Raw genomic sequence first — 25,904 nt, forward strand, 5'->3', positions numbered from 1 at the left:
AAACAGACACCTTTTCTTTTCTTATCAAATCGTTGCACCTCCTTGAAAGGTTCAGCTCCATAGCAGGTTGAGAGAAGGGTGACCGTTTTATTGTCATTCCAGGAAAGTAAACTGACGTCAACTCCATCACTAGTGGTAACAAACTCTTCCGACGTGCCCCTAGCTGTTTTTTTGAACTGCTTTTCTTCAGTTAGTTTACTTTGAGGAATTCGATTACGCCGAATAGTGCCCAGCATATGAATGTAGGATGAAAACTCGCCATGTAGGTAAAAAGCGGTAATGTAGTATAGTAATGGTCACAGTATATTTGATAGTTTAAATTATTCGGAACTATCCTAGCCAGTCTGACAACTGCATTGGCGCTGGCTCCGAGATCTGGCTCTTCAGGTAAAACTCTCGTAAAAAAGTTTGAGCCAGTGTAGACTTCAAAATTGTAGCAAAAACCAAAGGTGTCGCATAACATAAAAATTTTGAAACCACACTTGTGTGGTTTCATTGGATTATATTGTTTTAGGTGGTGTCGAGTTTTCGTTGCACAAATTTGCTCGTCAATGGATAGCTTGCCCTCCAGGGGAATAGAAGAATATCTTTCATTTAGGGCATCTAATAGTGGCCTGAGCTTATAGAGATTATCATATTGAGGATCAGATCTGTCAAGATTATTTTCATTGTTATTGAAATATATGACGGATTTTAATTTTTCAAATCGGTTAATTGTTATACAATTTTTAATGTTAGTTGTACCTATGTCATGTCTCCAATGACATCGTGTTCTAGGCAATTTGGAGACTGACATATATAAACAAGCTTATAAAAATTTATAAACGTCTGTGATATTTATATTCGCTGGCTTATTTGGATTTTTTTGCACACTGTACAAATTTGTTTCTTGTACAATTTTGTTGCATAAGTCATTTGAGAAAAATTAGGTAAAGAATTGAAAAGGTGTCTCTAAATCTAAAATTTCTTTTGAAAGATCAGTCTGTCCATGAAATGTTTTTGCTCCATTAGGAATCTGAAGATTTTTTTTGTGCCATGTAATGTTTATTGAGGGTTTACTTTTTTTTGATACACTTGGTATATTCTTTTGAAAAATTTCGGATTGTACATTTTCTGGATTTTCCGAGAGATTTTCTGATATGGCTGCTTGGACATCATCTGAATTCTCACCTATAATGTGTGTCACTTCGTTGATAGTTTCTTCATCATCCGAATCAGAGCTCTCCTCTAGATGGGGATCAAACTCGGGGTCATCTCTGCTATCCATATCGGAAAATTCCTCAAGTTCATCCTCACTGAAGTCCCAGTTATCTCATATACTGGCTAACTCGTCATCAGTAAGCGGCTTTCTAGTATTTCGACTTTTCATTTCTACAAGTAAAAGGTATATTAAAGAGCCATTATATCATATTGTTGCAAATTTGCTACATATAAGTTCAAGTACCTATAGAACTTTTTTTATGGAAGAAAAAAATTACTTGTCTATAAATATTTATTTTTACATACCTTTTTATCCGAACAGTACACATATATTATTTTCACACTAAATTGAATTATAACTCAATAACGTTTATTTATACGATACGACCCATTAGCTGTTTACAATACACTGAACGATGAATCTTCAAATATTGCCGATCGCGACATCTATAGGCAATTGGATGAAATTGTTTATTCATTGTGAGGTATGTAGCATATTTGATACAGCGCGGAAATACTACATCTTTTACAGGATAGGCAAATTCTAAACACATTAGGATTATGTTGCACATTTGCAACAAGATGAAATAAAGGGTTAATAATATTGGTTCAAAAAACCGAAAATTGAGAAATATTGAATTGTGACGGTTTTCTCGGAAAGCAGCGATATTAGATCCCCATTTTTTCAGTTGGAAACAAACTCAAAATTGTTGCTGCCAACTGAGTACATTGTGTTTCAACAAAAGAACTACAAAGAAAAAGTTAATATAAGTCAGTTACACTTTTATTTTAAAAAATTGTGCTAATATGATTCTCTCTAATTGTATTTTACTATAAATTGTAGTGTTATATCAATTATCATTTTATTTAAATTATTTTTGTAGTATTCTAAAGCCTCTTGCAAAGCTTCCGTTTTTTCTAAATCAAAATATATTTTCATCAATGTTTCTGCCATAAGATCCAACATTTACGTAAATAAATTTGTAGTTTGCATCTACAAGTGCTAATAGAACAACAGAATGTATTCCTTTATAATTATAGTAAGCTGAACCACCTCCAATTGCGCATCGGATATTACCGAGTATCCCGTCAATTGCGCCAATACAATTGGGGAAATTCCACATGTTCCTAAATCGTGTAGTTACATCCTTCCAAAGTTGCTCTGTGGGTTTGGGTATTACAATCGGTCCTAATACTTGCCATATAGCCTTACAAGCCTGATTTACTATTTTTCACACGGTATTAAATCCTATTCTGAAGCCAATAGATCTAAAGGAATTTCCCGTGGCCAGAAATCTTCAAATAATTTTAAATTACATTAATATAGAAAAATATTTTTAAAAAGTTTTTGTACAAATTTAGAAAATTGAAAAGGTTGTGGACTGTATTTGAAAATTGTAAGTAACTGCTAACGCAAGTAAGAAAATTGTAAAAACGAATGTCCCACACTACAACACTACTCAAATTGGCACTTACCGAATAAGCCCGTTGTAGTCTTCTTAACGGGAATTCCCTTAGTTCAAGCTCACCACCATCAATGGTTTTTAAGCCGAAATTTTATTAAATTGTTTTTAAAAAATTACTTAAGTACCGACACCAAAAATTTACTTGTTTTCACCGTCGTTGCTCTCGTACCAGTGCTTCGACCTTGCACATCGTGCCCAGATAATGGGAGAAAAATGTGGTACATATTCCGCGCGAAATGGAGTAAATTTTAAAATGAATGAAGCATTAACAGTTTTCTTAAACTGTCTCATACTTTTTCTCGTAAAGTTTGTTGTAGTATTTTGCAAAGAAAATCTTGGAAGTTAAAATGTTATTATGGATCTATGTTTTCAGCAGTGAACGAGACCTGGTCAAAACTAAAGAACTATTATTCCAATGCTCTGAAACGAAGACGTTGCCAGAAAGGTGGTCAAGCTTCCAAAAACCAATAAAAATAAAAGTATGAAACCAGATGAGAGAAACGTAAAAGATCCTATATCAGGTTCAAGAATATCAACGGTATACAACAACTACCAAAAATGATACTATCAAAGAGGAAAAATTTAACACCGGCTAAAGAAATGGTGAAAATAATGAAGGAGAGTTCGGGACAGGGGAAGATAAAAGCTGACAGACTTAGATGGACTAACTTAGATGCGTCAGACATGTTTTACTTAATCATGTCCAAAACTGCAAAAATGCTCCTTCAGATTGAACAAGCGAAAATTCGTATAGAATTATGCAGATTAATATCAGAAGCGCAAATCAGAGAACTACAGAATCCTCAATTCAACTGCCCTTCTACTTCCTCGTTTCAGCCACATCCGACAATATATCCATTTACTCCCAATACAAATACAACTTTATCTCCACATTCCAGATCTTTTAACTGCCTCAGGAACATCGGAAATATAGATAGATCAATGGATCTTTGCGTTTACGTCATCACGTGTTCAAGGTCGATGTTTATATGAATCAATCAGTTGTCAAACCAGCATCCGTGGCGGCGGCATTTAATTATTAAATTAAAAAAAAATAATAGGTTTTTATGCCCAATTTCCGTGGCGGCGATTTTCGCCAGAGATGAAATCTGCGATTCTTTGAAATTTGTTTTTAATATATTGTTACTTATAGGCCAGCTAATTTATTTATAGCTATTTGCTGTCTATTTCAACCTGCTGTTCTTTATTACTGGTAGAATATTTCTTTAAATTACTTACGTCTTTTCTACTTATAAATGCAATATATACTTCATAGAATTTTTTGAGATACATATTTATTTTTAATTCCAAGTTTTTGACATAAGGTACTTCATACACAGTGTCTTTTAGGACCTCATAAAAGTTATCATAAGATTTTTTTTACTTCACAATAAAATATTAATAACAATTTTTAATAAAGAAAGATTTTCATCGAAAATAGACAGTATACATATTATATAACAATAAATTTCCATGAATTTTATTCCTTTAAAGCTCATGAAAAGCTTTAACACTTTGTATAAAGGTTTGAGACATAATTATAATGTTTTCATAAGCGTTTTAAACAAAACCATTATTATTTACTTTATTGCAGTCCTATTTCTAAAAACAAGTTATTGACAAAAAAAACAAAAAATGAATCATTTGTACCTCCATTCAAATTTTTCATTTTTTTTTACAAACAAGAGATTTAGTTAATAAGAGATACTTATTATGATAATATGCTAAAAGAAATGGAGCGTATATTATATATAACCCGTATATTATACCGTAACCCAAATATTCTTACACCAAAACATTTTTTCAAAACAAGTTTTTTCTCATTGAACAAAAAAATATCAATAAGTTTAAGATAGAAAATTCAGTTATGAATAATCACTGTCACTATCTTCCGAGCTAGTTTCACTGTTTAAACTAATCAGAATTTGGGGTATCTCTTCAATAATGACTTCCCTATCATACCAGTCCTTGATTATTTTTTCAGTGTGGCAAACCTTAGCGTTCCATACTTCTGGTGTACATTTCTCTAATGATTTTTTCGACATATCCAGTACATTTTCATCTTTATGCCCATTTTCACCAATATGGGTATTGTAAAAATTTTTGGCATCTGCCCAAATCATCTCAACCGCATTAATTTGACAATGATAGGGTGGCAATCTGAAAACTTCATGTCCATTTTCTTGCAATATTTTATCTATTTTATATTGCTTTGGCCTTTTGTACATTTTTGCTATGCTTAATAACTCAGGCTTAAACATTTGTCTATTGTATAGTATATTATTTTTCACTAACCACTTAGCAATTTCTTTGTTTTTTCCATGAGGATGAAGGTTGCTTTTCTAGCTGGACAGAATGGTACGGAGCATTATTCATTATAGTTAATGAAGGTTCCTCTAGATTAGGGATCAACTGATTTTCAACCCACTTCGTAAATAGTTCGTGGTTCATTTCTCCATGATAATCCAATGTTTTAGATTTGGAGGCAAAAATTAAACTGGCATTTTTAATAAATTCTCCACTATGTCCAGCATGCAACACAATAAAACGTTTTCCATCAAAACCACCTGCTTACGAACACTCTTAACACTATTGTCTTGCCTCTTCATCTCATCTGCCTTTAGAAAAGATCCAAGTTTCATCCAAAAACACAAGTTGACGTGCAAATGTTGAGTTTTTGTTTTCCATATATTTTCTGAAAAAAGCTGCACTCATTGAAGATATATTGGTTGTCTCCATTAATGCACGTCTGTTATCATCCTTAAGGTATTCAAATCCCAGGTTAAAGAGGAGTGTTCGAAGGCTTCCATAACTAATGTGAAGAATTTCTTTTCGATGTAGCTCTTCCTTTAGCATATGAATTGTAACTTGTTTTTCTGAAAAGATAAAATAAAATGTTTAGCTATAAAATGATGCAGTGTAATAATGTAGTACTTATTTTGTGCATACATGTTATAGAATCTACTACGAACATCCATTTTTGTAAATTCATTAAGATCTTGAGTCTTTTCCTTCCTCCGTGGCCGGTCCTTGCCTGGAGTTGAGGGCAACTCATTTCGGTCTTTGGAAATTTTTATGCTTGATACTGTTTGAAGGCTTATCTTCAGAGCATCACCAACTCTCTGCAAAGTTCAAATATTTATTTACTAAAATAAAAAAATTTAACTATATTTATAATGTTCATTATTACTATAACTTATATTTTTTATTATAAGGCTATGTCTACCCATCCTCATTATAGCATATTTCATAATAATTAAATTTTTTAAGTCTATTTAGCATATTGAAATTCTAGGATTTTTTGCAATTCAGTTTTAGGTTTAAAATTCACATGTTTATCAAATTTAATTCCACAATGAATGGTAGACAATTCCTAATTATTAATCAAAAATTAAAATAATATTTACCTCTTGGATAGCATTCAAGGAAATTAGGGGTCCCTTATTATCTCTTTCAAACGTAAAGTACGATATTACATTTCCAACAAGCATACGAGTTTGACAATTCAAGTGTTTTCCAGGCATTTGAATGTTAGGTTAAATATCGAATGGCACAAAATTGTTTTTAAAACACAAAAAGGTTTGGCAAAAAACTATTTCAATAGAGCTTCAACCAAACACAAAACACAACGATGAACAGTAAATAAGAAAACAAAACAAATCAAATTTCTCTAAAACTCTTTGGCAAGGCAAAGCAAAGTCGAGAACATAAACAAACATGGTTACTTGTGGTTGCAGATGAAGATCTAAGATGTACAAAGAACTTTCCACAAAATGTACTAAACATGAGGTGTTATTACAGCAAATTCTAAATTAAAACTTGTTTTATTTACAAGCCGTGGTTTCCTTTCTTCATTAGAAGAAAACAAGTTCTTTTTTTAACACCTAAACATAAAACATATATTATACCAGTATACTTCTATATAAAAAATGTATTATATTTAGTACATTTTTGCGAAAACGGGCACCCTCCCGAAAGGAAATAATCGATTCTAAAACCCGATGGGGGGCCAATGATGTTGAAAGTTTATCATAGACATGCGATCGGATGTTTGTCCTTGTCTAACTCATAACTGTCGCTCCGACCGTAGGTCGAGTATTTTGAAGACTTACGTTCTGTGCTCTTTCTCATTTGATTTGTCTAAATTAGAAAGAGAGCGGATGAGAAACAATTGTGTTGAGTTGAATGATAGTTTAGTGACGTGAACGCAAAGATCCATTGATCCAACTATACGAATCTTAACTTTACTTTAGATTTGTTATTATTACCTAGTATTTCAGTTTTTGAATTATGTTTAAAATATATTTAATTTTTTTTATTAAAAGCATTTTAAATATAAAATTGCCCTATGATAAATGAATAATTCGATCTCATACATATCTCCTACCTAATTATTAATACATAATTATTTTTACTTACCTTAAGCAAACTGCAAGCCTTTCTCTGGTACCAATTGACTGTCGGAATGTTGTAGTTTGCAGTTAAAATGTTTTTTAATTTTATTTTTTAAGAGATTATGTAAATAACTGAATTGTTCTTTGTACTTTCTAAAATTTATATGGTATCGTTTAGGATTTTCGTATTTTTCCAACTCCTTCACCAGCTTATGAAAAGCACCATATTTAAAACGCTGCCTATTTATTTTGTGAACCCAACATCTTCTTCCAACTGATGCCATTTATCAGATGATGAACTATATATCTCCATGTTGTCACTCGTAAAATCAAATTATTACTAACCCAGAAAAATACAGCCAAAGTACATACTGGGTGGTGCGTCGCCCAGCGGAACATAGGAAATCCCATGTAAATTTTAAGGGGGTCAATTATTGGCTTCCCTGTACATTTTACAGAAAAAATGTAAGATAACTTTTTGAAGAGACCAATCTGGCAAACCCTCATGCTCTTTTTCATCTCATCATCTCAAGTTTCAAAAAATTTTAATAAGCGAATCTTGAATTATTCAATTAAATGTAATTGCAAAATTAGCAAATTTTCGGTTCAGGTAAAACCAGACACCAGCCACCAGCAAACAATTTGTTATAAGGCTTTATCAAATCGGACGTACAGTCGCATAATACCACTTAAAGTCGAAATTATACCCATTTGTAGTTACGTCATCCAGGTGAGAAAAAACGTATGGCGTAGATATTTTTGCCAATCAATATTAGGTTGGAAACTTTACCATCGCCTTCAGAAATTAATAGTCTGCTATGTATTTTTATACGTTCAGAAATTAACAAATGATTTATTTTAGCAGCATATTATTATATTTTTATATTCGTGTATACTGTATATCGACGCTGCCAAGCCAGAACGGCATAAACGACATTTACTTTGTTTTTCAGAAAACACAAAAAACTGATTAGTTTGGTTAATAGCAGTTCTTTTTAGATGTCGAGTAGCTCAAAATAATTAGTGATTTTTTTTATTAGTTTTAACAATATTATAATGTCAGCTTATATTATTATTTAAAATATATAGATAAAAAACTGAAAAAATGGCGCTTATGCCTAATCGACTTTAAACAATGGTGAATATGCCAAATTTACCTCTGACGTTTATGACAATCAAATCTAATAATGTTAGTCAGACTGGCGCTTAAAATGGAGATATGCCATTAATGAAAAATATAATGATTTTAAATATAGTCGCTTATGCCAACATAAAGGAAAATTAGAACAGATTTTTTTTACAGCCTTTATTCAAAAAATAATACAAAAAGGTCACAAAAATACATTTAATTCCTTACAACTAAAGAAAAAAATAAATTCTAAAAATTCTTAAAAAAATCTTAAAAACAAAACACAAAAAAAATTAACAGGTGTAGTTATACCTAAATTTTTAAAACAAAAAACAAATTCCTTTAACAAGAAATTCCTTAAACAAACAACAAAACTTATTTTCTACATACGCATTTACATTATGTCTTGAGCCTAGCGCTTTAACAAAAACAGCCAAAAAGTACACAAAAAATTTAGGAAACTACAAACTTAAAAAATATTTCAAAAAAATGAGAAAATTATAATTTTTTTAACCAAATCATTAATCTAGTTCATCCTCCATATCTGTTTGGTCCAACCTATCTGGAAGAGTATTATTTACTTTTACAGTTAAATACTCTGCGTGGTACTCTGGTTTAATAATAAACTTTTGGCATAGAGTTTTTAAATTTTCATATTTAGATTTAGTAATTGACTGTTCACCTTAATATGCTGGTCGCGGTGTAGAGTCATGTTTAAGTTTAAAATCTACAGTTTTATAGATTTTTTTCCGTAGAATGCAGTGGCGTAGATTATTTTTTTTTTAATATTTACTGTTTTTGAGTTATAAGCCAAACTTATGTTTTTTCTAATGGAACACCCTGTATATATATGCACTAATAAATTTGTCTTCTTTTTACCTTTTCAAAAATATATAATTTTAAAAAATTGTCATTTATTTGTATGTTTCTTAAAAAAAGTGCATACCATTATATATTTTTGAAAAGGTAAAAAGAAGACAAATTTATTAGTGCATATATATACAGAGTGTTCCATTAAAAAAAAACATAAGTTTGGCTTATAACTCAAAAACAGTAAATATAAAAAAAAAATAATCCACGCCACTGCATTCTACGGAAAAAAATCTATAAAACTGTTTGTTTACATATTCGATAAGTTAAAGAATAACCGAAATACAAGGGGGGTCCCAAAATGTCGAATTTTCAAAAATGGCCTATATCTTAAAAACTAAGAGGGCTTTGGAATTTATGTTAACGGCATCGTTATTTTCACGGAAAAGTAGCACACTGTCGCGAAAACCGCATCACGCTAACGTTAAAAATAACGGAGATACCCCGCAAAAAAGTATCCAAAATGGGACACCCTGTACATACACGTATGCCGATATTAAAATCTTTTTTCAAAAGTTGCATAAATTTGGTTTTTTTTATTATAAATGAATTATTATTTTGATGTTTAACAGTATTTTGATACATTCTGTAGACATTGTTAAAACTTTTAACATCGGCCGGTAAATATTTTCTTGAACTTCTACAGTAATGTGATGGAACAAGTGGTAAGGAGTTTATAAATTCCTTAAATTTTTCTATTCGTTCATCAGTAGCTTTATTATATGATCCATGATGGCCTCTGTTATCTGAAACCGGTTTCGGTTATCTGAATCTGATTTCGCCTACGTTTTATTTCGCCAACAACCGCACATTCACTTAAATACAATTTTTACCCCCAAGAAAAGCCCCAAAAAAATCAATTATTCCCTGACGTTCCTCATCTGAGAATAATTTGCAGTTATTTCCACATTGCTTGTTTAGACATGGATTGGGCTTAAATTTTTTTGCAGCAACTATTTCTGCGCTTAAATTAATATATTCCTTTCCAGAGTCTTTCATCAGTTTCCGTTTTTTCTTTTTACCGATTTTAGCATCATTACCCATGGCACCTTTTTTTTCTGTACTTCCACCATCTTCGTTATCATTACCATTTTTACCATTACCTTCAGATTCATCGCTCTTTGAATCGGCTGATTCTAATTCATAGTCACTATCGGTATTCGATTCATCTTCACTCATATCGGCAGATTGAGTTTTAGGTTGATCTGCCCATTCAATATTCGGATTTGTATTCTCATCGGGCTCCTCGGTCATATTTTTCAGATCGTGATAAATGGGACTTGTAGACAAAACATTAGCGGATGTAAAGTTTAAAAACGTCATTACAAAAGGGTACTTCTTCCAATATAACGTTTGCCTGTTCCTCAAAAATAACATCATTGCTAAAAGCTTCTGTAATATTGGCATCATAAATACTATGAGCTTCCAAGGGGATCACAGGAGTATAGTCAAAACCAGTCTCAGCCTCGACCACTTTATTATATTCATTTATATCACTATTTATATATTATACTATGTATATCACTAGCATCTGGATTTTTATCACAAATATTACCATCAGTCTTATTATTTTCTGTAATACTCTTAATATTACTTTTATTATTCTGTAGTAGCAGCATTATTTTTTTACTTCTGGTACTCATCTGTAACAAAAAAAATGGCATAAACGCCAAAAATCGATCGCCATTTTTAGCTACTAAAAATATAATTTAAAACGTTCATTAATATAAAAAGAATTGTTAAGAGCACAATTACTAAGCTACCATAAAAAAAATTAAAAAATGCTGTTAATAAATGTAATTTTTAAAAAAGAAATCTGCATAAGAATGACATAGAGCGATGGCGTTTGTGCCAAACAGATTTCAAATAGTTCATTTTGGTACAAACACCTCATTGGTTTTTTAAGAAATAATCTGTTTTTACGGTATAAAAGTCTATACAGATTGAAAATATCGCATTGGTGAGTGATATCACGTTACATATAAAAAGAAATATTAAAAAATACATACCTTTCTATCAATACCGGACCGAACTTCACACCAGGTTATTCTTACGGGCGCTTGGCGATTATGACGATCTAAGGGACTTGATCAAATGGCGGTTGTGAAAATTTTTAACCGGATTTGTCGCAACTGAGGTTTGTTTGCGGTTATGCCGACTGAACTGTTCGATGCGGAATTAAAAATCCTATTCAATTGTGTCACTCAAAAGTGAACATTTTGGCGTTTATGTCGTTCTGGCTGGGCAGCGTCGATATACTTTCATTCCCAAAAAATTAAAAAAAAAATCTTGTAGTATTTATTGTATTATTAACAAACTTAACAATTAACAAATATTATTATAATTAATCATAAATAATGGGACATAAACAACAAGTCCGAAACGGAATTGCACTTCAAATTGAGAATGTGATAGAGCGAGTCGCAGATGCAACAAAATTGAGCACAACAACGATAAAATCAGATCAGGATTACGCTACTACTTACTACGTTGAAAGGTTGTGAAAAATCCGGGTGTTGGAGGATAGGGTCATTCATTAGTATGGACTTGCAAGTTTCAAAACTTTTTATGAATTCTGGGGTGTGAATTATTTTCTGATTTTTCTTTAGGCAATTTGTCATGGGTTTTGTTAGGTGGGCAAAATTTTGAATAAACTTCCTGTAGTACCCAACTAGGCCTAAGAAAGATTTAATTTCTTTAGTTGTTTTTGGTATAGGGATTTTTTGGATTGTTTCTAGCTTTTTAGAGTTGGGTTTGATGCCTTCGGGTGTTATTAGATGACCAAGAAATTCGACAGATTTTTGGAGGAATTCACATTTATCGATTTGAATTTTTAGATTACGATTTCTAAATCTTTTAAATACAGTTTTTAGATTGGAGAGGTGTTCCTGAAGGGATGTGGAATAGATGATTATATCATCCATGTAAACAAGGCAAATTTTTCCATGATTCTTTGAAAAGTGGCAGGTGCATTCTTGAGACCAAATGGCATGCGAACATATTCATAGTGCCCTTTTTCGACACTAAAAGCTGTTTTGGGAATAGATTTTTTGTCCATCTCGATTTGGTGAAATCCTGAAGCCAAATCTAGAGTAGTAAAGTATTGGCTTCTACCGAGTTTGTCAAGAATGTCTGAAATATTGGGAATTTGGTATTGATCATCTATAGTTTTCTCACTTATTTTTCTATAATCTATGACGATTCGCCATTTTTGGGTTCCTGAAGCGTCAGCTTTTTTTGGAACAATCCAAACTGGGGAGGACCAAGGGCTGGAAGATGGTCGAACGTTATTGTCATTTAACATTTGGGAAATTTGTTTTTGGATTTCTGTTTTGTGATGTAAGGGTAACGATAGGACTTTGTATGAACTGGGATCTCGTCTGTTGTTTTTATTTCATGTTTAACCTCGTGGCTCAAAGATAATTTTTGATTGGGTTTGTAAAGAATATCTGAAAATTCTAGAATTAACTTTTCTAATTCAGTTTTTTCTTCTTGATTTAGATGTTGAGATCGGATAAGTGAAAAATCGCATTTTTCTCCTGTTTTTTGAGGAGTTTGATACTGAAAGTCAATTTGTTCTATATTAAAAATTTCGAAACTCTGACTTTGAATTGGTTGAGCTATTTTTTCAATGTCACTTGGTCTAAAATGGGGCATTTTACTTTCGTTTGTAAGGTTGCGCAATTCTATAGGGACAGTGCCATTTTTTACTACCAAAAGGGATGAAGGGATTTCTAAACCATCCCTGCATTGATAGGGTATCAATATTTCGGTGTTGTCAGGGATATTAGTTTGAAGGTTTTTTATAATAATAGACAAGGGTGGAATTTCTAGTTTTTGAATGTTAAAGTCGTCACGATAAGCAATTGGTATTTCTGTATCGTCATTAAATAATTTTTTATTTACAATATCTATATTAAGGTTTAATTTACAAAGGTCTCTAATACCTATAATAGCATCGAAGTAGTCGTGGAAATTATATAAAATCAAGTCAAGTTTAGTATCAAGGTTAAATTCTGTTAATAGGGGTATATTGGCTTTAAATTGGGTTTTTGCGTCTCCAGTGCATGTGCTAAGGGTATGTTTTGAGGTGTAGATATGATCGGGAAAGTATTTTTCGGCGAGAATGGGCCTTATCAAGGATGTGTGACTGCCTGTGTCAACTAATAATTTTGCTAGTGGATTTTTGATTTGAATGTATGGTAAAGAGTTAATTTGAAAGGTATTAAGATTTAGGGCGGATTGTTTAGTATGCTGTTTTCTTAAAAATTTTCCTCCTGATTGATGGGATCGTGTGATTGTTCATCTTGATAGAATTCAATTGGATATCTTTAAGTGTACTCTGTACTTTCCTGATGATATAGATCATCTTCCTGGGTGTCGAAATAATAGTTTTGGTGATATTCGGGGGTTTCACTATTTATATTGGATAGGTCCATTGAAGAAGGTGCTCTGTTTTGAAACTGTTGGGCTGTTTTGAATTGTTGAGATCTATAATTTTTTGATTGGAGCGAGGGCATTCGGCTCGTAGTGGACATGGGTATTGGAGGTCCAGTTGGCTTATTCGAATTTTCTTTTAAAAACACATTTTTTTGTTTTCCGAAAACCTGTTCTTTTGTGGGGAATTGATGCTGCGCTGGCTGACTTTGAATATTTACTGGGCGGCTAGGAAAAGGTCTATTTGCATTATCGTTTCTTTGAGATTGAATTGGGGCTGGTTGATTGTATTTTTGGGGAGTTACAGCAAGGTTATTCGGGTATGTCATAGGTTGGTGGTAGTTAAAATTGTATTGGTAATCTGTTTGTAATTGTGGGAGAAAATTATTAGAGATTAGAGTTGGTTGCCTTTATTGGGGCATTGATTTTTGTGGGTTCGGCGGTTGAAAAATGGGTTTGGTCTGGGTGGGCATGAATGAACGAGCTTTGATTTGTTGTTTAAGTATAGAGTGGTTTAAAACGATTGAATTTGCATCTTCGAGGTTTTGTGGATTTCTAAACATTAAAATAGTTCTTAGGTCCATGGGCGAGTTAGACATTAAAACACTTACGGATGTGATTTCTGTTTGTTCGATAAGAGCATTCTTAGTTTCCTGACCAATTGTTTGGTCACTTGTTATCTTGAGGCAAACACATGTTTTTAAAATTTTATGTCTTTCTATAAAATCTAGAATATTTTCGTTTCTGTAGCGTACTAGAAAATTGAGTTGTTGTGAAAGTACTTGTCTGTTTAGTCGATCTCCAAATGTTTGTCTTAGGGCAATTTTAATTTGAGGCCAGGTGGTTATATCCGGTCTACAAAGCAAAAAGTCGCCCGCTTCGTCAATAATTTTTGAACATATGGACGCAAAGACAAATTCTTTTAGGGATTTGTCAACCGTATTGTTGAAATATCTTTTAAAGAACTTATCTACACTAGCAATAAAGAACTCTAAATGTTCACTTTTTACGTGCAATTTCTTTAGCTGCTGTGATAGTTACCATATTATCTAATTCAGGCGTTCGAGATAATGAGATATTTGCAATAGTATGAGCTAAATTATCGATATCAGACTGTGACATCAAAATAACAATTAATATTAATTGTGAACTAATTCGGAAATATTAAAATAAAATGCTTAAATAGTAAAACTAAAATTAAAAAGGGTCCTACACAACTTTACGAAAATGTAAGTAGGTAAAAATAAAGAATGAGATTCTTAAAGTAAACGAAAATACTTTGTTATTTCGCACAATTAAGAAAAAAATAAAAATTTTCACAATAATTATTAAAATAAGGAAGGAATGAAAGATCACTTACGATTATGCTGCTTCAAGTCGCAACGGTGACTTCTTCTAGGTTCTTTACTCAGTAAATAGTAAAAACTAACGATTTTTGGATTTTTGTGGTTTCAGGAATCTCGCACACGGTTTCCAAACACACAGGTGTCTAAAAGATCTTCTGAGTTACGACCGACTGCGCCAGTTATGTATTTTATATTGACAATACACTTTTTTAAAAAACTAATTTTATACTACGTTCAAGACGAGAATTAATTATGGAGTGTTTTTCTATATCTAATAGCGATTAGTCGTAAGCTAAATAGTATAACAAAATAATATAAACTAAGCATAACAATAATATAAAATAAACACTTTATGTATAATGTATAATTAGGAAATACTAGGTTAGGTAAAAGAGATCAGAAGGATCGTCTGACATTGACAATAAAGGACGGGAATTCATGACGCTTTCTACCTGCGTAAGCACTGTATACATACTCTCATATGTCAAATTAGAGTTACCCAATATTCGAACAAGGTGATACTTTGCACTCTTGACGGCCGATTCCCAGATGCCGCCAAAATGCGGTGACCTGGCAGAAGAAAATTTCCATTCAATCGTGTTTTGATTTAAAAAACTAACAAAATTATCTTTATTTTGAATATTATTTGCAATTTTCTTTATTTCATTGTTGGCCCCAACAAAATATGTGCAATTATCTGACCTTATAGTCTTACATAACCCGCGTCGAGCAACAAGTCTTTTTAGGCTATTTAGAAATGCCTCAGTCGAGAGGTCACCCACCAATTCAAAATGTACTGCTTTTAACCAGAGACAGATAAAGACAGACAAATAGCATTTTACGAGTTTTCTATTTTTTAACCTACCATCCTTTACCATGAATGGACCAGCAAAATCTATGCCCGTATTTACGCCCTCAGAGAGCAAATCTGCCATAAGCGGATCTACGGCCAATGGTCTATTTTTAAAACAAATTACACATGCTGGAGTTGTTTTGCGAACATTACTTTTACCTTTTAATGGCCAATACCTTTGTCTAATCGCAGCTAACGTGGCTGACGGTCCAAAGTGTAAATGCCTAATATGTTCGTATGAAATAATTAAATTGATAAACGGATGATCATATGGCAAAACTATAAGACATTTTTGGCTTAAGTTTAACGTAGATTTACTAATTCTACCTCCGACGCGAATTATGTTTTCTTGATCCAAAAATGAATTCAAAGATAACAGCTTACTTCGACTACTAAGAGGTTTTTTAGCCTTTAATCGATCTAGCGAAAAAGATACTGCTTGAACTAATCTAATTAAAACATTCAACGAGTAGTTTAATTCGGGGATAATAAGATTAGACACATTTCTAAGTGTCCTTGCCCTTTGGCAATTTTGTTTAAATCTTATGCAAAATGTTACTACACGATGTAGCTTGGTAAACGAAGAATATCTTGTGAATAAATCAGAACAATTGGGAGTCACCAAATGGGACAATTCCTTCTGGATTCTGACGTCAGGTAAGTCTAATGGTATGTTTGTTTTACTTATTGGCCAATTTTCTTGAGTATCGCCTAACCAAGGTGGCCCTGACCACCACATGCTACAATTTAACAGTTGGTCAGGCTCTAAACCGCGCGATATCATACCGGCCGGGTTATCTTGCGATAGCAATATTACAGATAGCATATCTGCGAGTAGCACGGCGCCACATAGCTCTAAACGAGGTAACGATACTACTTTAAGAGGTACCACTCGTGATTTAGCACAAATTAATCTACAAGATACATTTCCTATAGTACCAGTCGCCCGTAAGTATAGACAGCAGCCATACGACGACTGGGATGCGTCACTAAAACCATAATATTGTAATCTTATAGAGTTTTTAAGTATAATTTGTCTGGGTACTTCTAGCTTAGATAACCTAGAAATCTTATCGCGAAACTTGACAAACTCGGTGTGTAAGCTAAGAGGAATTGCTTCATCCCATTGAACACCTAACTGCCATAATTTTTTTAACATAAGCTTGGCTCTTAATGGATTTTTGGAAAATTGGGCTGTGGGAATTTGTTTTAATTTCCCATAACAAATCGTAAAAAATCCCAGCACCCAACAATAAATCAATATTTCTAGATTTGTTAAAGTCTGGATCGGCCAACGTTATTCCATTAGGTATATTAATATCAGAGCCACTGAATGTTACTAGAGGAAGTTTACTAGTAATTATTTCCAAAATTAAAAATGACAAGCTTTGGCTGTAGTTGTTATAGCAAGATTTTATTTTAGCTGCCACCCGACTTGTATTATTAGTGGCTTGATTATTAATTCTCATTACAGGTAAACTAATCCTTTCAATAGGCAATCCCAATTGCGATGCGGAATTGCGATTGCGATGCGGGATACTGTATGCGACATACCATATGCGGGATATAGAATTACGACCGGATACGTTTTACTTCTGTATCGCATACTGTCTTGTCTTGTTGTTTTAGTTCGAAAACAAACCCAGTGTAGTGCAGTTGTAGTTTTAAATTATGGAAATAGAAGAGTGTATTGCGGTGTGGTATTTATTAAATAATAAGAAGAAGAATGAGATTAAGAGAAAGCAAGGGAATGTATAATTTATTATATCAAGATTTGTTGCAAGATCCATCGAAGTTTTTTAAATATTTTCGAATGTCTATTTAGTCCTTTGAGGAACTTCATAATATTTTGAAAACCAGACTTGTTAAAAAGGACACAAATATGCGTAGAAGTATCGCGTCAAAAGAACGAATAGCCATGACATTAAGGTAAGGAAAAAATACTCATAGTTTTTTTCTAAACGAATTTTTATTTAAAGTATTCCAAAAGAATTATCTTGTTACTTAGTCTATCTTTATTACTTATTACTTAGTCTTTGTAGTTTACAAGGAGATCGATGATGGATCCGTCTGTGGATGTGGCAGTTGATTCAACGGAATGGGGTGATAGGAGGGGAATTGTTTCTGATCTTTCATTGGGTAAAGATTGTAACTCGATGAATGAAGTGTTGGTTGAAGATTGGGACGCTAAATGGGAATGAGTGGAAGAAGGATGACCATAAACGTGCAGATGTGAAGATGATGACTTATGTTGTGTAAAGGGGGGATTAGAGGTGGAAGGATAAAATGGTAAATGTTGTACATGGTTGTAATTTAATGCATATTGAGGGGGTAATAGGGCAGATTTTATCGATTGAATCATTGCCAATTTCACATCCATCTTTTTGTCAATTGGCACTCTTTTAAAGTCAGGCAGTAGCGAAAGAAGGAAATGTCGATCTCCGTCATTATCTAGAATAATCTCATTTGTTTGGCGCTGTTCAAGACTTGCCTTCAATAGTTTCACTATCTCGGTGTTATGGTCGGTTTCCGATGCCCCTTTCCTTTTATTCTGTACATAAATCTATTAATTTGGTAGTTCATAATTTGACAAATTAAATTTTTATACTCTCTGTCACCACTTTTTTTTCTTTTTTCTTTTCGCCAACTCTCGAGCAAAAGAGTTTCTTAAATTCTTCAATTTTTTTTGAAGGTCTTTCCCTGAAAAATTAAAAAAGTTTGTTTTTTATTATTTTCAGGTACCTGGCGACTGGTTGCTCACTTACTGCGCTTCATTATAACTACAGAGTTGGAATTTCAACAGCGATTGAAATGATTCAGCAAACATGCAAGCTAATTTGGATATTTATGAAAGAACAATGTATACCAATGCCCACACGAGAAAAATGGTTAGAAATCGCAGACGGTTTTTTGAAAAATGCAAATTATCCACACTGTTTGGGTGCCATAGACGGCAAACATATCCGGGTTATAAAACCACAACATAGTGGCTCACTTTATTTTAACTATAAACATTTTTTTTTCAATTCAACTTCTGGCTATGTGTGACTCGAATTATTGCTTTACATTTGTAGATATTGGAGATTATGGGAAAAACAATGATTCAAGCATTTTTAAGAATTCACATTTTTATAAGAACTTAACGTCAAAAAAGCTAGATTTTCCCAATCCAGAATTTTTGCCTACAAAATCCCATATGTTATTGTTGGAGACGAAGCGTTTGGTTTATTCTTCAATCATGAGGCCATATGGTGGAAAAAATCTATCATCAAAAAAGAGATTACATAATTACCGATTGACTCGAGCACGAAGATTTATTGAGTGCACTTTTGGAATACTTTCTAACAAGTGGAGAATATTTCACAGACCACTCAACGTGTCAATAGATTTTGCCGTTGACATAGTCAAAGCTTGTACTGTGCTCCATAATTTTGTTCGTGTACGAGATGGATATAAACATGAAGATACCTTATCCGTCCAAGGATTGTATGATGATGATTATGTTGCGGAAACAGAAGCAGGTTCTGCAAGATCAGCGACGGTTATTCGTGACTATTTTGCTGACTATTTCATGAATACTGATATATTACCATGGCAGAATAGCTGCATTGCAGTGTGAACTAATGATGTTGAAATTTTGAAATTTATTTTTAATCATTTTTAATCCTAATATAATATTATCAATTGACCTTTTTGATTTATTAAATATTTTTTTATTTAGTTATGAATTTATTATTATAAATAAAAATTGTATTACAAGTTTTTTTTAACTTTAACAGAAGTGTACTTTACGCTCCGAAAATTTGAACATATCGATACGAGACACCTTGTATAATGGTGAGTTAATCTTAAGATACTAAGTATTTTTGGGAAAATAAATTTCATTAAAAATAATCCCATATTATGTAAAGTTTTAGCCTGCACTACTTACTTAAAATAATGTAATATTTATTTGAAATAAAAATATGCTTAATGCTAAATAATACTTACCATATTCATTTTGTTGAACTGCTGTCATCTCTGTATATATATAATTAATGTAATATGTCCACTAATTCTTTACTACTGCAAGACTGCAAGAAGAAAAAAACCCAACGCCTATGTTCTACCGTATTCACTGAATAAAAAGCATGCGTGTCTGAACAGGTCCATATAACATAATGATGTTATATGAAGTTCTGTATGCGGCATACGCATTCTGTCGCCGGCGGCCGAAAGATGAGTGATACCGAAATTTGCTTTCGGCATACGGAATGCGTCGCCAATGCTGTGTGAAAGGTTCGATTTGGGTGTATGAAATATTTGTATCTCGAATACGGTATCCTCGTCTGAAAGCGCTCTAATTGTCTAGTTATAAAATTCGACATACTACCGCTATCCAAAAGCGCGCGACACTACCAAATTCCCATGAGAATCATACAGCATAACCATAGCCGTAGATAACAAAACATTTGAATGAGTATCCGAACGAGCGCAATGAGCTGAAATCGTAGTTTGACCACCGCCCTCGGCAATAGAATTATTATTTCGCGCGATTTCTTGGTCATTGGCACCAGTGGCAAGAGCATCGCAATGTAACAAACTATTATGCTTTTTGTGATATTTGCGACACGGTTCTCCCTTACACTCTGCGCTGGTATGCCCCTGACGAAGACAATTTAAACACGCCCTTAACTTTATTTCTTAAAAATTTATTATCTTTCTTTATTTCAATAAATCTATCTTTAGTTGATAATGTTAAGAAATTATCACAATAACAAATAGCATGGCCTTCACGACAAAAAAGACATCTTTGACCTCCGCCACTGGAGGTATGCAATGCATAAGACCGATCATCATTTTGCCTAGTATGAGATTTTTGAAAATGTTTTTTATTATTCGAATTTTTATCTTGCACGACAACAGTTTTAGTTGGATTTAAAGTTTCTAATAACTCACATCGATTTTTCAAAAAATAATTAAATTCAGAAATTGTTGGCCTTGTTTTGCGCCTAACTGTGAGCTCCTCCCACTCTTTTTTAGACACATTATCCAATTTAGTGGTCATTAAATATATTAAAATACTGTCCTATTGATCAGTTGGCTCTTTTAAATTTGTGAGGGCTCTAACGTTTTTAAAATATTCATCGACAAGTTTACAAAAAGATTTGTGACAATCTTTACTAGCGACTGGCAACTCAAAAAGTGCCTTTATATGTGTGTGAATAATGAGTCTTTCATTTTGAAACCGCTCGGACAACAAATTCCAAGCAGTGGAATAATTTAAATTATTTACCGGCAATGAATGTAAAATATCCGCAGCTTGTCCACGAAGTACGGACTTCAAATAAATATATTTTTGTACATTTGGCAAGGTATGGTTATTATGGACTAATACCTGAAAAGTTTCAGAGAATGTACTCCATTCTTCGTACTTTCCTGAAAATTCTAATAAGCTTATTAATGGCAATTTAACCACACTGTCTGCCATCGTTGCCACTGTACTATTTAAATCATCCGAATATGCAGGACTACCATTTACCTGTTGAGCATTGGTAGGGATAGCTCTTGCACTAATACTGGCCGCTTGTTCAATCAAGTCATTGGCTTGACCCTCCAAGTCAAAATAGGTATTTTCAAAGTCCTCTCGATAATCCAAATGCTCAATTGGCTTCAAAATTTCTAGTCTAGATTGAATATTTGAGTTACGGTCAGTACATTTATTATTTAATGCCAATATTCTATTAATTTAATTACGAAATGCCTTATTGCATCAAATTTTACGTTACTAATAATGTAAATGCTACACATACCACTGTATCAAATTAAATCAAAATACCTACCCATATAGGCACCCCTACATACCCATCCCTACTTTAAATAAAAATAAACAAATGTTTTAATATATTATACCCAAAAATTTTGAGCACTGCAATCTATGCAATTAAAAATATAATCACGACAAAAACAAGTAAATACCAAATAAAAACAAGTAATTCCAATGGCTGCTGAGTTTTTAAGAAAAAATAGGATAAGCTTTAGTAATGATAAATAGCAAAGTAACACAAAAAACCAACCGACAAAGTGCAAAGTATCTATACCATAATAGAAATACAATAAAATAAATACACACCAGTTTTATAGGATATTTATTTCATCATTCATCATATTTCTTATTTTGCCTCCATTTCGTATCTACACAATGCCCACGAAGGCAAACGGCGTCATGAGACAGATAGATGTGGAAGTAGAGGATTAAACAAAGATGGACTTACTTGGCGGCTTCCGTGCTCTCGCTACGTTTTACCACTTTTTACGACGACAATTTCGCCAATTTTTTGCAGCAATCCGGCTCGATCAGATCAAATTTATAGGGAGTTTTCTCGTTATGTAGGTTTGGGCACATTAATAAAAGCCAACTTGCCTTTTGATACGCGTTTAATAGAAAATGTATCTAAAGCCGGGAACACATTGTTTTGATGCTACACGCTACACCACGCCATGCCATCCGACATAATCTATCAGAGATGTACTTTGTGCACACTGTTCCCTCGTCATCCGATACGACGCGACGCTACGTTATATAAATGATAGAAAATGAGACCAGTTTGAGTTCAGACACTATGGCGAGTAGTAGTTCCTCAGATGAGTGGGAAGAAGAACTAGAATGTGAAGTATCAGCTTTACTGTTGTTAGAAAAGAAACAAAGAAGAAAATGTTGGTTACATCCAATAAATTTAGAACGTCACTTTCATGGAGAATATCACACGCTAATTGATCTTCTCGAAATGGGTGACAATAGTGACCGGTTCCACATGTATTTTCGAATGAATAAGGAGCAGTTTGAGAATTTGCATTCATTAGTGGAAATGAATATTAAAAAAATTAATACAACCTTTAGGAAGGCCATATCAACCAATGAGCGACTAGCGATTTGTCTAAGGTAAGGAAAACGTTTATTTGTTTTTAAATTTATATCTTTATTTTAAATGATATTTATTTCTTACATACAAACCTTAATACTATATAAAAAAAGAAAATTAATCCTAAAAACACCGAACTTTAAATAAGTCAAATATGTTCTCTATCAAAAGAACGTTACGTAAGGATAAAGAACGAACGTAGGGATTTCAGGTAGAGAGATCTTGTTGAATGTTGTGTGCTGAATGTAAAGTTGTGTACTGCATGTGAGAGTCTTCAGCCGGGTGTTCTATCTGACCATAATTATTATGGTAATTAATTACTGAAAATGGCTGGTTTGATGTAGATGTTTGTGAAAAAGGCCTAGGAGGTGGAGAAAATCGCTGGTTTGATATAGATGCAGAAGAAGTGAATGCAGAAGAACTGGTTAATGGTATGTATATGTTTGGGGCCCTTCCTGACTCCTCATTTGTCTAATTTCTGCTTCAGAAATCGTAGTACACATGTTCATTCTGATAGTTGCTTGATCTATTGGAGACAGGCGTTTAACGGTCTTAGCCATGCTCAGAAAGAACATATCAATTTCATCCAACGTAGATTAATATCCTTTAGGTTTTGGTACATTTTTGTACCTAGACCTTCGAAGCTCACCATTCTCTTTTATTATGTTTACCAATTGTTCAGCTGAAGTTTGTTTCTTTACTACCAAGTCATCAGAATTGCGAGAAAGGGTCGAATTGTTAACACTTAATTCCTGTTCATCTTGAGATTCCGTCGTTTCGTGAACTACCTCCTCATCATCTTCGTCATTTAATTCTTGGGTTTCTTCAATTAAATTTGTTTGCGTTTGCCGAGTTTCCAAATACGGCAAGAGAAATTCCATTTCCTCTTCGAACTTCCATTTTGCAAGTTTAGTGGCAGCTTGTCCACTTTTTGTTTTACGCCTTTTTTGGACATTGAAAAAACAGTTTCTTAACTTATTCCAAGCTGTTTTTAAAGCATCCGCTAAAAAAAAATATTGTACTCTACCGGGTGTCTGGGAAAAAAAACTAAATTGTGCAAAACCAATTAAAAGTAGGTACCACGATTAAACAGTACAAGGTGACCATTTTCCAAACTTTTGCATGGTATTTCCCTTATTTTGAAAGAAAGGGTGTTCTGATTTTCGCGATTCTGGACTTTTTTTATAAAACTTATCAATATTTTTATAGGCCTCTTGGTTTCTTAATAATATAAGGCACAATTAAAAATATTGAATTTTCTGACTCCTCTTATTTTTGTTATTCTTTAATATATCGCAAAACTATAAACTGGCTCTTATACATTTTTTTACGTAGAATCCAGTGGCATAGTTAAGTTTTCTCTGGATGCGTCAAAGCAGTTTTTTTAATGGGACACCCTGTATTTTAAAAAAATTAACTAGCATTAAATTGCCTTTACAATGATAAATAACTTGACTTACTTTCTTTAGAATTCAAAACTCGCCATAAGGACCTGTAAAATATATAGGAAAGTTATTTTAATGTTCTTTTCAAAAATGTCAAAAATGCAGGGTGTCCTATTTAAAAAATACAAGGTTTGTCTATAACTTAAAATTTGATGCACCCAAATAAAACTTAACTAGCCACTAGATTATGTAAAAAACTGTATAAGAATCAGTTTTTAGCTTTGCGATATGTTAAAAGATAACAAAGATACGAGGGGGGTACCAAAAGTGCAAATTTTCAATTTCACCCTGTATTTCAAAAACCAAGAGGGCTATAAAAATTTTGTTGGTGACATCTTTAGTTTCATAAAAAAGTAGCCCAGTGTCACAAAAACCACAAACCGCAATTTTTTATTTCGCTTATTTTAATCTTTAAAAATAAGCAAAATACGGTGGAAATACCATGCAAGTGTCGAAAAACTAAAACTTCTTAATGAACAGTTTATTAAAAATTACATTTATGTTTTAGATTTCTTGCAACCGGAAACTCATTTAGATCTTTGGGCTTCAATTACAGAATGGGGTTCAGTACAGTACGGCAAATAGTTAAAGACGTATGTCAAGTAATTGGGCAAGTATTGAAACCTATGGTGATGCCATCACCGACTACTGAAATGTGGAAAGATATTGTCCAAAGTTATGAACGACTATGGAACTTTCCGCATTGCTTATGTTGTCCTATTAATGCTGGTTCTGAATATTACAATTATAAAGGGGCCCACTCAATAGTTCTGCTAGCCCTTGTTGATGCCAATTATAAGTTTATTGTTGTCGATGTAGGAGCATATGGAAAAAACAGCGATGGTGCCATTTTTTCAAATTCTTTGTTAGGCAAATCATTAGCTAATGGCACGTTCAATGTACCTGCCGATGAGAAACTAACAGCACATGGAGAAGAATTACCTTACGTTATAGTTGGCGATGAAGCATTTCCGTTAAAATCTTATCTTCTGCGCCCTTATAGTAGAAGAAATCTTGGCGGAGATGAATCCAAAAAAATTTTTAACTACCGTCTGTCAAGGGCTCGAAGAGCCGTAGAAAACAGCTTTGGGATTTTAGCTGCTCGCTGGAGAATTTTTCTTCGATACATAGAAGTTCAGCCAGGCACAGCACAAGATATTATTTTAGCAGCCGTATGTTTGCATAATATGTTGTCAAAAACGTGACTTTGAACCGGAAAATGATTATTCAAATCAGTCTAATTCTTGTTTTACTTCAGTACCACCCATTCGGCAAAATTGCACAGAGCGGGCAATGTTTGTGATAAATTTAAGGAATATTTCAACTCCCAAGAGGGCAGCGTACCTTGGCAGACCCAAACCGTGAGACGCGGAAGAATACAGTGAAGTTGTAAAAATATATTATTAATAAATATAGAAAATTTTTGTATAGTTTTATTTACCTGCTATGTTCATTTCCTGAGCAGTTTCCTCTCAAGCTTCTCCTCTTATATTCTGGTCTCTATAGTGCTTGCTTTTCATATTATAAAGATACTCGTGCTTTCGAACCAACTCAATTAGTAAAATTTCATAAATTTTTGCTACCATTTTATCGATATGATGCCACCTTCGCGTACACACTGCTACTACACCTTACCATAGAGAAAGTAAGAAGGGGGGAGTGTCCGAATGATAGGCAATATTTGTCACATCGTTCAAAACCTCTGCGCATCTAAGTCGCGCATAGCGACAGTCGCGGAGGAACTTAATTTCGGAAAAGCCCGAGGCCAGCCTATTATTATTATTACAAGAGTACAAAACGGACCAAAATTTTCAAAGAAGTCGATCTTCATAAACATTTTTTTGCTTGCTGAGAAGATACGA

General features: G+C 33.2%; 2 protein-coding genes across 2 annotated transcripts in view; both read left to right on the forward strand.

The window, feature by feature from the left end:
- The window catches only part of LOC126737588 (exportin-6-A-like), a 320,333-nt gene that overhangs the window by 173,054 nt on the left and 121,375 nt on the right, over positions 1-25,904 (forward strand). The window lies entirely within an intron of this gene.
- LOC126737591 (uncharacterized) lies at positions 21,525-25,465 on the forward strand. The gene is made up of 2 exons (XM_050442571.1): positions 21,525-22,617; positions 24,551-25,465. The coding sequence occupies exons 1-2, from the start codon at positions 22,262-22,264 to the stop codon at positions 25,245-25,247; spliced, it is 1,053 nt and encodes a 350-aa protein (XP_050298528.1). The 5' UTR covers positions 21,525-22,261; the 3' UTR covers positions 25,248-25,465.

This window comes from Anthonomus grandis, chromosome 6, assembly GCF_022605725.1.
Source record: "Anthonomus grandis grandis chromosome 6, icAntGran1.3, whole genome shotgun sequence".
Classification (NCBI taxonomy): Eukaryota; Metazoa; Arthropoda; class Insecta; order Coleoptera; family Curculionidae; genus Anthonomus; species Anthonomus grandis.